At 48.1% G+C, this 14,196-nt stretch overlaps 1 protein-coding gene across 7 annotated transcripts in view; it reads left to right on the top strand.

Moving 5' to 3' along the window:
• Positions 1-12,674, top strand: part of LOC147029336 (cell adhesion molecule-related/down-regulated by oncogenes-like) — a 94,045-nt gene extending 81,371 nt beyond the window's left edge. For 5 of the 7 annotated variants that reach the window (XM_085872317.1, XM_085872314.1, XM_085872320.1 and 2 more), the window contains 2 exons: positions 3,772-3,830; positions 12,128-12,674. In XM_085872317.1, coding sequence (XP_085728443.1) covers positions 3,772-3,830; positions 12,128-12,198 — 130 coding nt within the window. In that variant the 3' untranslated portion in view covers positions 12,199-12,674. The remainder of the gene's footprint in view (positions 1-3,771; positions 3,831-12,127) is intronic. The other 2 variants (XM_085872318.1, XM_085872319.1) reach the window with 1 other exon arrangement.
• Positions 12,675-14,196: the final 1,522 nt, after the last annotated feature.

Raw genomic sequence — 14,196 nt, forward strand, 5'->3', positions numbered from 1 at the left:
CCTCACTCTGCCTTAGTTCTGTGTCCACGTCGACCTCACTCTGCTTTAGTTCTGTGTCCACGTCGACCTCACTCTGCTTTAGTTCTGTGTCCACGTCGACCTCACTCTACTTTAGTTCTCTGTCCACGTCGACCTCACTCTGCTTTAGTTCTCTGTCCACATTGACCTCACTCTGCCTTAGTTCTGTGTCCACGTCGACCTCACTCTGCTTTAGTTCTGTGTCCACGTCGACCTCACTCTGCTTTAGTTCTCTGTCCACGTTGACCTCACTCTGCTTTAGTTCTGTGTCCACGTCGACCTCACTCTGCTTTAGTTCTCTGTCCATGTCGACCTCACTCTGCTGTAGTTCTCTGTCCACGTTGACCTCACTCTGCTTTAGTTCTCTGTCCATGTCGACCTCACTCTGCTTTAGTTCTCTGTCCACGTTGACCTCACTCTGCTTTAGTTCTGTGTCCACGTCGACCTCACTCTGCTTCAGTTGTGTGTCCACGTCGACCTCACTCTGCTTTAGTTCTCTGTCCACGTTGACCTCACTCTGCTTTAGTTCTGTGTCCATGTCGACCTCACTCTGCTTTAGTTCTGTGTCCACGTCGACCTCACTCTACTTTAGTTCTCTGTCCACGTCGACCTCACTCTGCTTTAGTTCTCTGTCCACATTGACCTCACTCTGCCTTAGTTCTGTGTCCACGTCGACCTCACTCTGCTTTAGTTCTGTGTCCACGTCGACCTCACTCTGCTTTAGTTCTGTGTCCACGTCGACCTCACTCTGCTTTAGTTCTCTGTCCACGTCGACCTCACTCTGCTTTAGTTCTCTGTCCACATTGACCTCACTCTGCTTTAGTTCTGTGTCCACGTCGACCTCACTCTGCTTTAGTTCTGTGTCCACGTCGACCTCACTCTGCTTTAGTTCTCTGTCCACGTTGACCTCACTCTGCTTTAGTTCTGTGTCCACGTCGACCTCACTCTGCTTTAGTTCTGTGTCCACGTCGACCTCACTCTGCTTTAGTTCTGTGTCCACGTCGACCTCACTCTGCTTTAGTTCTGTGTCCACGTCGACCTCACTCTGCTTTAGTTCTGTGTCCACGTCGACCTCACTCTGCTTTAGTTCTCTGTCCACGTTGACCTCACTCTGCTTTAGTTCTGTGTCCACGTCGACCTCACTCTGCTTTAGTTCTCTGTCCATGTCGACCTCACTCTGCTGTAGTTCTCTGTCCACGTTGACCTCACTCTGCTTTAGTTCTGTGTCCACGTCGACCTCACTCTGCTTTAGTTCTGTGTCCACGTCGACCTCACTCTGCTTTAGTTCTCTGTCCACGTTGACCTCACTCTGCTTTAGTTCTGTGTCCACGTCGACCTCACTCTGCTTCAGTTGTGTGTCCACGTCGACCTCACTCTGCTTTAGTTCTCTGTCCACGTTGACCTCACTCTGCTTTAGTTCTGTGTCCATGTCGACCTCACTCTGCTTTAGTTCTGTGTCCACGTCGACCTCACTCTGCTTCAGTTGTGTGTCCACGTCGACCTCACTCTGCTTTAGTTCTCTGTCCACGTTGACCTCACTCTGCTTTAGTTCTGTGTCCACGTCGACCTCACTCTACTTTAGTTCTCTGTCCACGTCGACCTCACTCTGCTTTAGTTCTCTGTCCACATTGACCTCACTCTGCCTTAGTTCTGTGTCCACGTCGACCTCACTCTGCTTTAGTTCTGTGTCCACGTCGACCTCACTCTGCTTTAGTTCTGTGTCCACGTCGACCTCACTCTACTTTAGTTCTCTGTCCACGTCGACCTCACTCTGCTTTAGTTCTCTGTCCACATTGACCTCACTCTGCCTTAGTTCTGTGTCCACGTCGACCTCACTCTGCTTTAGTTCTGTGTCCACGTCGACCTCACTCTGCTTTAGTTCTCTGTCCACGTGGACCTCACTCTGCTTTAGTTCTGTGTCCACGTCGACCTCACTCTGCTTTAGTTCTGTGTCCACGTCGACCTCACTCTGCTTTAGTTCTGTGTCCACGTTGACCTCACTCTGCTTTAGTTCTGTGTCCACGTCGACCTCACTCTGCTTTAGTTCTGTGTCCACGTCGACCTCACTCTGCTTTAGTTCTCTGTCCACATTGACCTCACTCTGCCTTAGTTCTCTGTCCACGTCGACCTCACTCTGCTTTAGTTCTGTGTCCACGTCGACCTCACTCTGCTTTAGTTCTGTGTCCACGTCGACCTCACTCTGCTTTAGTTCTGTGTCCACGTCGACCTCACTCTGCTTTAGTTCTGTGTCCACGTCGACCTCACTCTGCTTTAGTTCTGTGTCCACGTCGACCTCACTCTACTTTAGTTCTCTGTCCACGTCGACCTCACTCTGCTTTAGTTCTCTGTCCACATTGACCTCACTCTGCCTTAGTTCTGTGTCCACGTCGACCTCACTCTGCTTTAGTTCTGTGTCCACGTCGACCTCACTCTGCTTTAGTTCTCTGTCCACGTTGACCTCACTCTGCTTTAGTTCTGTGTCCACGTCGACCTCACTCTGCTTTAGTTCTGTGTCCACGTCGACCTCACTCTGCTTTAGTTCTGTGTCCACGTCGACCTCACTCTGCTTTAGTTCTCTGTCCACGTTGACCTCACTCTGCTTTAGTTCTGTGTCCACGTCGACCTCACTCTGCTTTAGTTCTGTGTCCACGTCGACCTCACTCTGCTTTAGTTCTGTGTCCACGTCGACCTCACTCTGCTTTAGTTCTGTGTCCACGTTGACCTCACTCTGCTTTAGTTCTGTGTCCACGTCGACCTCACTCTGCTTTAGTTCTGTGTCCACGTCGACCTCACTCTGCTTTAGTTCTCTGTCCACATTGACCTCACTCTGCCTTAGTTCTGTGTCCACGTTGACCTCACTCTGCTTCAGTTCTGTGTCCACGTCGACCTCACTCTGCTTCAGTTCTGTGTCCACGTCGACCTCACTCTGCTTTAGTTCTGTGTCCACGTCGACCTCACTCTGCTTTAGTTCTCTGTCCACATTGACCTCACTCTGCCTTAGTTCTGTGTCCACGTCGCTCTCACTCTGCTTTAGTTCTGTGTCCACGTCGCTCTCACTCTGCTTTAGTTCTGTGTCCACGTCGCTCTCACTCTGCTTTAGTTCTGTGTCCACGTCGACCTCACTCTGCTTTAGTTCTCTGTCCACATTGACCTCACTCTGCCTTACTTCTGTGTCCACGTCGCCCTCACTCTGCTTTAGTTCTGTGTCCACGTCGACCTCACTCTGCCTGAGTTCTGTGTCCACGTCGACCTCACTCTGCTTCAGTTCTGTGTCCACGTCGACCTCACTCTGCTTTAGTTCTGTGTCCACGTCGACCTCACTCTGCTTTAGTTCTGTGTCCACGTCGACCTCACTCTGCTTCAGTTCTGTGTCCACGTCGACCTCACTCTGCTTTAGTTCTGTGTCCACGTCGACCTCACTCTGCTTTAGTTCTGTGTCCACGTCGACCTCACTCTGCTTCAGTTCTGTGTCCACGTCGACCTCACTCTGCTTTATGCATCTGTAATCATAGTAATTATTATTTTATTTCCCTACTTTTTCCATGACCTGTCTCTTGGTGCAGTTGCTTTGTTTGAGTATCTTCTTGTGTGGTCATGTCTTGATCTCTAACTCCATTCATGCACAGTTAATCTTGCCATGAATTATTGTACCTGTTTGTTAATGTTTTGCTTCCATCTCAGGTTTGTTACCTGTGCCTTTGAAGTTACCTAACACCAATTTTGGTTTGAATTGAATGATGTAACTTTGTCCAGGTGTTGTGGTGATGTTAAAGAACCTTCAGTGAACATGAATGTGGACAATCATCATGCAGGTATGATTGTCTCTTTTAAGCCTTTTTTTTAATTACTGTTGAGCTGCTGGCTCACTCTCCCCATCCAACAATACGGGCTTTCGAAATGACACGTGAATGGTAAATGAGGCCTCTTGCACATGTGCTGTGTGTTTACACTTTTTTGGTTTGGCTCACAGGGCACTTTGAGCCCGTCGTTACCAATGCAAAATCTGATTTGAATCGTCTTTTAAACATAATGTGCAATTTTTCGACAAGACCGTGACTATTTCAAGATGTTTAACCACAATTGTTGTGTTCCTCAGTGAAAATCTGATTCACGGAAATAGATGAACACAAATATCCGTGGATGAGATGAGTCTGGTTCGTACCATTTCCTGTTAGAACAATTGGCTTGTGGTGGCCGTGGTTGGAACACGAACACGAACACACACACACACACACACACACACACACACACACACACACACACACACACACACACACACACACACACACACACACACACACACACACACACACACACACACACACACACACCAAACGGACGCTTCTCTTTCCAACAACCGATGCAAAAATCGAGTGTAATTTCTCTTGCGGCCCTGGTATTACACACCAAACAATAGATTTAAACTTACAACTCCCACTCCCACCCACACCGCCCTGCCCATCTCACTCCTCCCAAATATGATTTATAATAAATGTCATTTTAAAAACTTACCCTGTGCATCGCCAAGCTCCAGGTATGGACTTCCTTTCTGTATTAAGCACGAAGGTTTGGTTAGAAGTCATCGTCGGCCTTTATGGGATCCAGATCGTTGGGAGTTATTGCAATACGGACGGTAACATATCAGCCCTTTGGACGAGTCGATCGGGAAGGACCCCAACTTTGTTGTTGTGCAGAGGCAGCAGACGCAGACCCCTTTCTCACAGGTACGCTTACAAGTATTTTCGGCTTCTTCAAGTAAAATATGTCCTGGCCACCCCAAGTTATTTGTTACTTGAGGTTTCTGTGATGCACGCTGAGCAATCAGGATGGAAATGTGACATTTCAAAAGTCCTGTATTGGCCAGAGTGGTGACTATGCCAAACACCCCTCAGTAAGAGTGATGACTCCAACAAACACCCCTCAATAAGTCGTGACTATGCCAAACACCCCTCAATAAGAGTGGTGACTCTGCCAAACACCCCTCAGTAAGAGTGGTGACTCTGCCAAACACCCCTCAATAAGAGTGGTGACTCTGCCAAACACCCCTCAGTAAGAGTGGTGACTCTGCCAAACACCCCTCACTGAGAGTGGTGACGATGCCAAACACCCCTCACTCAGAGTAGTGACTCTGCCAAACACCGCTCAGTAAGAGTGTTGACTCTGCCAAACACCCCTCAGTAAGAGTGGTGACTCTGCCAAACACTCCTCAATAAGAGTTGTGACTCTGCCAAACACCCCTCAATAAGAGTGGTGACTCTGCCAAACACCCCTCAATAAGAGTTGTGACTATGCCAAACATCCCTCAATAAGAGTTGTAACTATGCCAAACACCCCTCAATAAGAGTGGTGACTATGCCAAACACCCCTCAATAAGAGTGGTGACTATGCCAAACACCCCTCAATAAGAGTGGTGACTATGCCAAACACCCCTCAATAAGAGTGGTGACTATGCCAAACACCCCTCAATAAGAGTGGTGACGATGCCAAACACCCCTCAGTAAGAGTGATGACTCCAACAAACACCCCTCAATAAGAGTCGTGACTATGCCAAACACCCCTTAATAAGAGTCGTGACTATGCCAAACACCCCTTAATAAGAGTGGTGACTATGCCAAACACCCCTTAATAAGAGTGGTGACTATGCCAAACACCCCTTAATAAGAGTCGTGACTATGCCAAACACCCCTTAATAAGAGTGGTGACTATGCCAAACACCCCTCAATAAGAGTAGTGACTCTGCCAAACACCGCTCAGTAAGAGTGTTGACTCTGCCAAACACCCCTCAGTAAGAGTGGTGACTCTGCCAAACACTCCTCAATAAGAGTTGTGACTATGCCAAACACCCCTCAATAAGAGTTGTGACTATGCCAAACACCCCTCAATAAGAGTGGTGACTATGCCAAACACCCCTCAATAAGAGTGGTGACTATGCCAAACACCCCTCAATAAGAGTGGTGACTATGCCAAACACCCCTCAATAAGAGTGGTGACGATGCCAAACACCCCTCAGTAAGAGTGATGACTCCAACAAACACCCCTCAATAAGAGTGGTGACTATGCCAAACACCGCTCAATAAGAGTGGTGACTATGCCAAACACCCCTCAATAAGAGTGGTGACGATGCCAAACACCCCTCAGTAAGAGTGATGACTCCAACAAACACCCCTCAATAAGAGTCGTGACTATGCCAAACACCCCTTAATAAGAGTCGTGACTATGCCAAACACCCCTTAATAAGAGTGGTGACTATGCCAAACACCCCTCAGTAAGAGTGATGACTCCAACAAACATCCCTCAATAAGAGTGGTGACTATGCCAAACACCCCTCAATAAGAGTGGTGACTATGCCAAACACCCCTCATTAAGAGTGGTGACTCTGCCAAACTTCTCTCAAAAAGAGTTGTGACTATGCCAAACACCCCTCAATAAGAGTGGTGACGATGCCAAACACCCCTCAGTAAGAGTGATGACTCCAACAAACACCCCTCAATAAGAGTGGTGACTATGCCAAACACCCCTCAGTAAGAGTGGTGACTCTAACAAACACCCCTCAGTAAGAGTGGTGACTCTGCCAAACACCCCTCAGTAAGAGTGGTGACTCTGCCAAACACCCCTCAGTAAGAGTGGTGACTCTGCCAAACACCCCTCAGTCAGAGTGGTGACTCTGCCAAACACCGCTCAGTAAGAGTGGTGACTCTGCCAAACACCGCTCAGTAAGAGTGGTGACTCTGCCAAACACCCCTCACTCAGAGTGGTGACTCTGCCAAACACCCCTCACTCAGAGTGGTGACTCTGCCAAACACCCCTCACTCAGAGTGGTGACTCTGCCAAACACCCCTCACTCAGAGTGGTGACTCTGCCAAACACCGCTCAGTAAGAGTGGTGACTCTGCCAAACACCCCTCAGTAAGAGTGGTGACTCTGCCAAACACTCCTCACTCAGAGTGGTGACTATGCCAAACACCCCTCAATAACAGTGGTCACTATGCCGAACACCCCTCTATAAGAGTTGTGACAATGCTAAACACTCCTCAATAAGAGTTGTAACTATGCCAAACACCCCTCAATAAGAGTGGTGACTATGCCAAACACCCCTCAATAAGAGTGGTGACTATGCCAAACACCCCTCAATAAGAGTGGTGACTATGCCAAACACCCCTCAGTAAGAGTGATGACTCCAACAAACATCCCTCAATAAGAGTGGTGACTATGCCAAACACCCCTCATTAAGAGTGGTGACTCTGCCAAACTTCTCTCAAAAAGAGTTGTGACTATGCCAAACACCCCTCAATAAGAGTGGTGACGATGCCAAACACCCCTCAGTAAGAGTGATGACTCCAACAAACACCCCTCAATAAGAGTGGTGACTATGCCAAACACCGCTCAATAAGAGTGGTGACTATGCCAAACACCCCTCAGTAAGAGTGGTGACTCTGCCAAACACCGCTCAGGCAGAGTGGTGACTCTGCCAAACACCCCTCAGTAAGAGTGGTGACTCTGCCAAACACCCCTCAGTAAGAGTGGTGACTCTGCCAAACACCCCTCAGTAAGAGTGGTGACTCTGCCAAACACCCCTCAGTCAGAGTGGTGACTCTGCCAAACACCGCTCAGTAAGAGTGGTGACTCTGCCAAACACCCCTCACTCAGAGTGGTGACTCTGCCAAACACCCCTCACTCAGAGTGGTGACTCTGCCAAACACCCCTCACTCAGAGTGGTGACTCTGCCAAACACCCCTCACTCAGAGTGGTGACTCTGCCAAACACCGCTCAGTAAGAGTGGTGACTCTGCCAAACACCCCTCAGTAAGAGTGGTGACTCTGCCAAACACCCCTCAGTAAGAGTGGTGACTCTGCCAAACACCCCTCAGTAAGAGTGGTGACTCTGCCAAACACCCCTCAGTCAGAGTGGTGACTCTGCCAAACACCGCTCAGTAAGAGTGGTGACTCTGCCAAACACCCCTCACTCAGAGTGGTGACTCTGCCAAACACCCCTCACTCAGAGTGGTGACTCTGCCAAACACCCCTCACTCAGAGTGGTGACTCTGCCAAACACCGCTCAGTAAGAGTGGTGACTCTGCCAAACACCGCTCAGTAAGAGTGGTGACTCTGCCAAACACCGCTCAGTAAGAGTGGTGACTCTGCCAAACACCCCTCAGTAAGAGTGGTGACTCTGCCAAACACCCCTCAATAACAGTGGTCACTATGCCGAACACCCCTCTATAAGAGTTGTGACAATGCTAAACACTCCTCAATAAGAGTTGTAACTATGCCAAACACCCCTCAATAAGAGTGGTGACTATGCCAAACACCCCTCAATAAGAGTGGTGACTATGCCAAACACCCCTCAATAAGAGTGGTGACTATGCCAAACACCCCTCAATAAGAGTGGTGACTATGCCAAACACCCCTCAATAAGAGTGGTGACTATGCCAAACACCCCTCAATAAGAGTGGTGACTATGCCAAACACCCCTCAGTAAGAGTGATGACTCCAACAAACACCCCTCAATAAGAGTCGTGACTATGCCAAACACCCCTCAATAAGAGTGGTGACTATGCCAAACACCCCTCAATAAGAGTGGTGACTATGCCAAACACCCCTCATTAAGAGTGGTGACTCTGCCAAACTTCTCTCAAAAAGAGTTGTGACTATGCCAAACACCCCTCAGTAAGAGTGGTGACTCTGCCAAATACCCCTCAGTCAGAGTGGTGACTCTGCCAAACACCCCTCAGTCAGAGTGGTGACTCTGCCAAACACCCCTCAGTCAGAGTGGTGACTCTGCCAAACACCGCTCTGTAAGAGTGGTGACTGCCAAACACCCCTCACTCAGAGTGGTGACTCTGCCAAACACCCCTCAGTCAGAGTGGTGACTCTGCCAAACACCCCTCAGTCAGAGTGGTGACTCTGCCAAACACCCCTCAGTCAGAGTGGTGACTCTGCCAAACACCCCTCACTCAGAGTGGTGACTCTGCCAAACACCGCTCAGTAAGAGTGGTGACTCTGCCAAACACCCCTCAATAAGAGTTGTGACTATGCCAAACATCCCTCAGTAAGAGTGGTGACTGCCAAACACCCCTCAGTAAGAGTGGTGACTCTGCCAAACACCCCTCAGTAAGAGTGGTGACTCTGCCAAACACCCCTCAGTAAGAGTGGTGACTCTGCCAAACACCCCTCAGTCAGAGTGGTGACTCTGCCAAACACCGCTCTGTAAGAGTGGTGACTGCCAAACACCCCTCACTCAGAGTGATGACTCTGCCAAACACCCCTCAGTCAGAGTGGTGACTCTGCCAAACACCCCTCACTCAGAGTGGTGACTCTGCCAAACACCCCTCACTCAGAGTGGTGACTCTGCCAAACACCCCTCACTCAGAGTGGTGACTCTGCCAAACACCGCTCAGTAAGAGTGGTGACTCTGCCAAACACCGCTCAGTAAGAGTGGTGACTCTGCCAAACACCGCTCAGTAAGAGTGGTGACTGCCAAACACCGCTCAGTAAGAGTGGTGACTCTGCCAAACACCGCTCAGTAAGAGTGGTGACTCTGCCAAACACCGCTCAGTAAGAGTGGTGACTCTGCCAAACACCGCTCAGTAAGAGTGGTGACTCTGCCAAACACCGCTCAGTAAGAGTGGTGACTCTGCCAAACACCGCTCAGTAAGAGTGGTGACTGCCAAACACCGCTCAGTAAGAGTGGTGACTCTGCCAAACACCCATCAATAAAAGTGTTGACTCTGCCAAACACCCCTCAGTAAGAGTGGTGACTCTAACAAACACCCCTCAGTAAGAGTGGTGACTCTGCCAAACACCGCTCAGGCAGAGTGGTGACTCTGCCAAACACCCCTCAGTAAGAGTGGTGACTCTGCCAAACACCCCTCAGTAAGAGTGGTGACTCTGCCAAACACCCCTCAGTAAGAGTGGTGACTCTGCCAAACACCCCTCAGTCAGAGTGGTGACTCTGCCAAACACCGCTCAGTAAGAGTGGTGACTCTGCCAAACACCCCTCACTCAGAGTGGTGACTCTGCCAAACACCGCTCAGTAAGAGTGGTGACTCTGCCAAACACCCCTCACTCAGAGTGGTGACTCTGCCAAACACCCCTCACTCAGAGTGGTGACTCTGCCAAACACCCCTCACTCAGAGTGGTGACTGCCAAACACCCCTCACTCAGAGTGTTGACTCTGCCAAACACCGCTCAGTAAGAGTGGTGACTCTGCCAAACACCGCTCAGTAAGTGGTGACTCTGCCAAACACCACTCAGTATGAGTGGTGACTGCCAAACACCGCTCAGTAAGAGTGGTGACTCTGCCAAACACCGCTCAGTAAGAGTGGTGACTCTGCCAAACACCGCTCAGTAAGAGTGGTGACTCTGCCAAACACCGCTCAGTAAGAGTGGTGACTCTGCCAAACACCGCTCAGTAAGAGTGGTGACTCTGCCAAATACCGCTCAGTAAGAGTGGTGACTCTGCCAAACACCGCTCAGTAAGAGTGGTGACTCTGCCAAACACCGCTCAGTAAGAGTGGTGACTGCGAAACACCGCTCAGTAAGAGTGGTGACTCTGCCAAACACCCATCAATAAAAGTGTTGACTCTGCCAAACACCCCTCAGTAAGAGTGGTGACTCTACCAAACACCCCTCAATAAGAGTGATGACTACGCCAAACACCCTTCAATAAGAGTGGTGACTCTGCCAAACTTCTCTCAAAAACAGTTGTGACTATGCCAAACACCCCTCAATAAGAGTTGTGACTATGCCAAACACCCCTCAATAAGAGTTGTGACGATGCTAAACACCCCTCAATAAGAGTGGTGACTATGCCAAACACCCCTCAATAAGAGTGGTGACTCTGCCAAACATCCCTCAATGTAAATTGAGAGACACTTGTCCTGCATTTGACTGAAATTGGGCAGTTTTTTTTTTTCCTCTTTTTTTGGTTCCTGCTTCGTTCACTGGATACCCACGCATTTTTCGCTCACCTGGATTTTAGTCCAGTGAGATTTTGCGATCGAGCAGTGTCCATTGGTGTTGGTGAGTGTGAGTGAGTGATTCAGTCTGTAAGCACTTCAATCATTATCACTTGAACCAAACACACGATTTTAATGAAACTCGGCCACGAGTTTCATATATGATGCTGAATGAAGGTATATTGACCGCATCACGATCTGCGCTTATTCGAGGGGGTTATGGGGTGGGTGGGGGGGAGTCAATCGCCACAAAATAGGTGTTTGTTTTCTCTTCCGAAACAACACACGTGATTTCAATGAAACTTGACCACAACCTTCATCACCCGTGATGTACCAAAGTTTGTTCACGGCATAAAAAAAAAAAATAAACAAAAATCAGGGTCCAAAGGGGTCTGCGGGGGTTTGAGCGATTGGTGCTCCTGATCCAGGTGAACTTCAGGACGCACGGTCATATGTTTTCCATAAACCAAACTATACCTTGGTGTCGATTCCATAACTGCTCACTCTGCATTTGTTTGAATCAATATAGGGTGCAGATGTTTGAGACCAAAGAAGATACTAATTGATTTGCACTCGTACCAATTCCCCAAAACCAAATTATCAAAAAGAATGAAAGGTGATTCGTCTATTTTTTTTTAATTCAGCACATGGTTACAAGTAGGTTTGATTGGTAACTTAATTTGATGGGCACCTGGCAGAGCTGCTGCTGCAGTGCCGCCTGTAGGTTATGGCATGAATTTGGAATTTGTTCAGGGTGCCGGCGATAGCTCGCCTACTCTTTGCGAAGGAGACCGTGGGATCGTAATGTCCATCAACTCATGCTAGCAGCCGGGACACCCGGTTTCACTTCCACCCAATGAACTGCACACAATGATGAATCACCCGACCAGCGAGACACGAGGATGACATTCTATAGCTGGGTCAAGACTCAATCCCAGGCTCGACGGCTCAGAGGCGAGTGTGCTTGCTTGTGATAATGTCATACAGACCATTTTGTAGGAATTTGAAATCGATGGTTTGCGAAGGGCTAATGTAAATATGACGATATTAAAGTGTTTCAGCTCATGTAAAAGTTTTATGCATTATGTGAGTGTTTCTTGCATCCTCAAAATTCACACCCCCTACGCACCCTTCTCATCTGACTTTTACGTAGGGGTCGAGAATGCTTTTCCGTTGAACACGAGGGCAGCACTGATGCTACAGCGACTGCGTGAACGGCCCTAACTCTGTCTGTCACATGTGTTTCTTGCCCAATCCATTTTGGACAGACGCTCGTTCTGCGTTATCTTGAGACGCAGGTTCTGGACTTCCACAGCGGCTCGCATGATTTGAGAGCCACAGCACCTGTAATCACGGTTGGCAAGGTGATTGAAAAGGAAGAATGACGAGAACCAGATTGCTTGGTTGGAGTCGGGATAGATCGTCATTACCCCACAATGCTGTTTCCACAATGTTTCCTCCGAGAATGACAACAGACGGTTGTCATTGCAATGACGAAGTATGGATTTTGTATTGGTGTTCGGCGGGGGAGATGGAACCTTACACAACAACCCATAAAAATCTGGCCTGTGCTTAAAGGTCTGACTGTCTTAATTGGTTGTTTGTTATACCCTGTCCTCTAAATACACTTTGTGTGGATGCTCTGTCAGTGTGCAAAAATATTTATTTATATTGTAATTAAATAGCAATTATATACATTACATTTTGTGCTCGTTTTTTTATATATATATATATATTTTTTTCTTCATTTGAAAAATAAAAAAAGATTGTGGTGTCGAGATGACCGAGTGATGAGAACACACTGCACTGGTCCCCCAGAGGTTATGGGTTCAAATCTGGCTAAAAGCAGCAGTATTAAGGATTTGCATTCTGAGCTTCTGGAACCTTCTGCAATTTCTCAATTGTTGGTTTAAAAACAATAAAAAAACTTGAGAATGATCAATCTTCAGGGAAGGGGCATTCTGCCTACCCCACTTGATTTAGTCGACATATGGAACCACTTCACACCTTGTGGTTGACCCCTTCATGCCCTTGGGACAAGGAGGAATGGGCACTGAAGTGCTGTGTATAAAAAGGCAGCATTTCCCAAATCCTCCGAATAAGAGCTGCAAAAGTAACACACCTACTAGTAATACCGTTTCAATGCTTTGCCAATGGAGAGTGCTCCGAATAGTTACAATGCATCGTTAATCATGGTTCAAAGGGATTGATTTGCGAATTCAAGCTGTTGCCACCACTGCTTATCGATTTACTGCAATATATTGTAATTTACTATCGGGGACATGCGAAACGTCAGTACAATGTAACATCTGATTTAAAGGCCTCAACTCCCCACTCACAAATCCCAAGTCCTAAACCTCCCCCACCCACCCCCCAACCCTAAGGTTTCAATTTCCTCCTCACTCCAAGCCTTCAAACCTCCTCACCACCACCACCACAACTCCTCAACCTTTCTCCCCCACCGAGTGTCCTCAACTACCCTCTGCCTCCCCTCCTCCTGCTCATTAAGTCAAAAGAGCATTCCCACATCGATCATTGCATATTTCTTCATTTCCTAATCAAAACAGCAATATTTAACACTTTCCCCTCCCCTGTCCACCCCACTATCATGCCATCATCGACTTCAGAGAAACCATGATCAAAAACGGCAACAGCATGGCCCATCACGGTCGCCTGTTCAACTCACAATCCCATGAGATATGTGGAAACCCCATGGAATTGCAACTCTCAAGTGACGATGAACAGCCTATTTGTGCCAATAAACGACCCTGAACCAATTATATTCTTCTTGATCAAGGGAAGCGTGAAGCACCCCTCCCTTTATATGGAACGGTTTCTCTGGATGCAACTTTTTCACAGGGACTGAACATTCATTTCTCGGCTTCTACCGGACGAAATCTGCTGCAAGTTTCAGAAATAAATCCTTTGTACGTCAAGGTAATACGTTCCAAATTTCAGCAACGTCCGTTCCCGCATTCTTGAGTTTTCAACGAAAACCCTCGAAATCAACGTCAGTGTCTGTCCGTCTGTCCATCTGAAATGTGTTGGTGCTCATATCTCAAAGGCTATACATTGAAACGAGCTGAAACTTGGAATATACAATGGCCAATACGTCTAATTAACGACCTTCAAAACAAATTCCACCTAAGTACCAGAGTCTTTCCTATTTTGCTTGTTTTTGCTCATGGGGTGAACCTCAAAAAGTTTGACTCTGGTACTAAA

Source organism: Eptatretus burgeri, chromosome 3 (assembly GCF_056783735.1).
Source record: "Eptatretus burgeri isolate ZD-2024b chromosome 3, Ebu_testis_v1, whole genome shotgun sequence".
NCBI classification, from domain to species: Eukaryota; Metazoa; Chordata; class Myxini; order Myxiniformes; family Myxinidae; genus Eptatretus; species Eptatretus burgeri.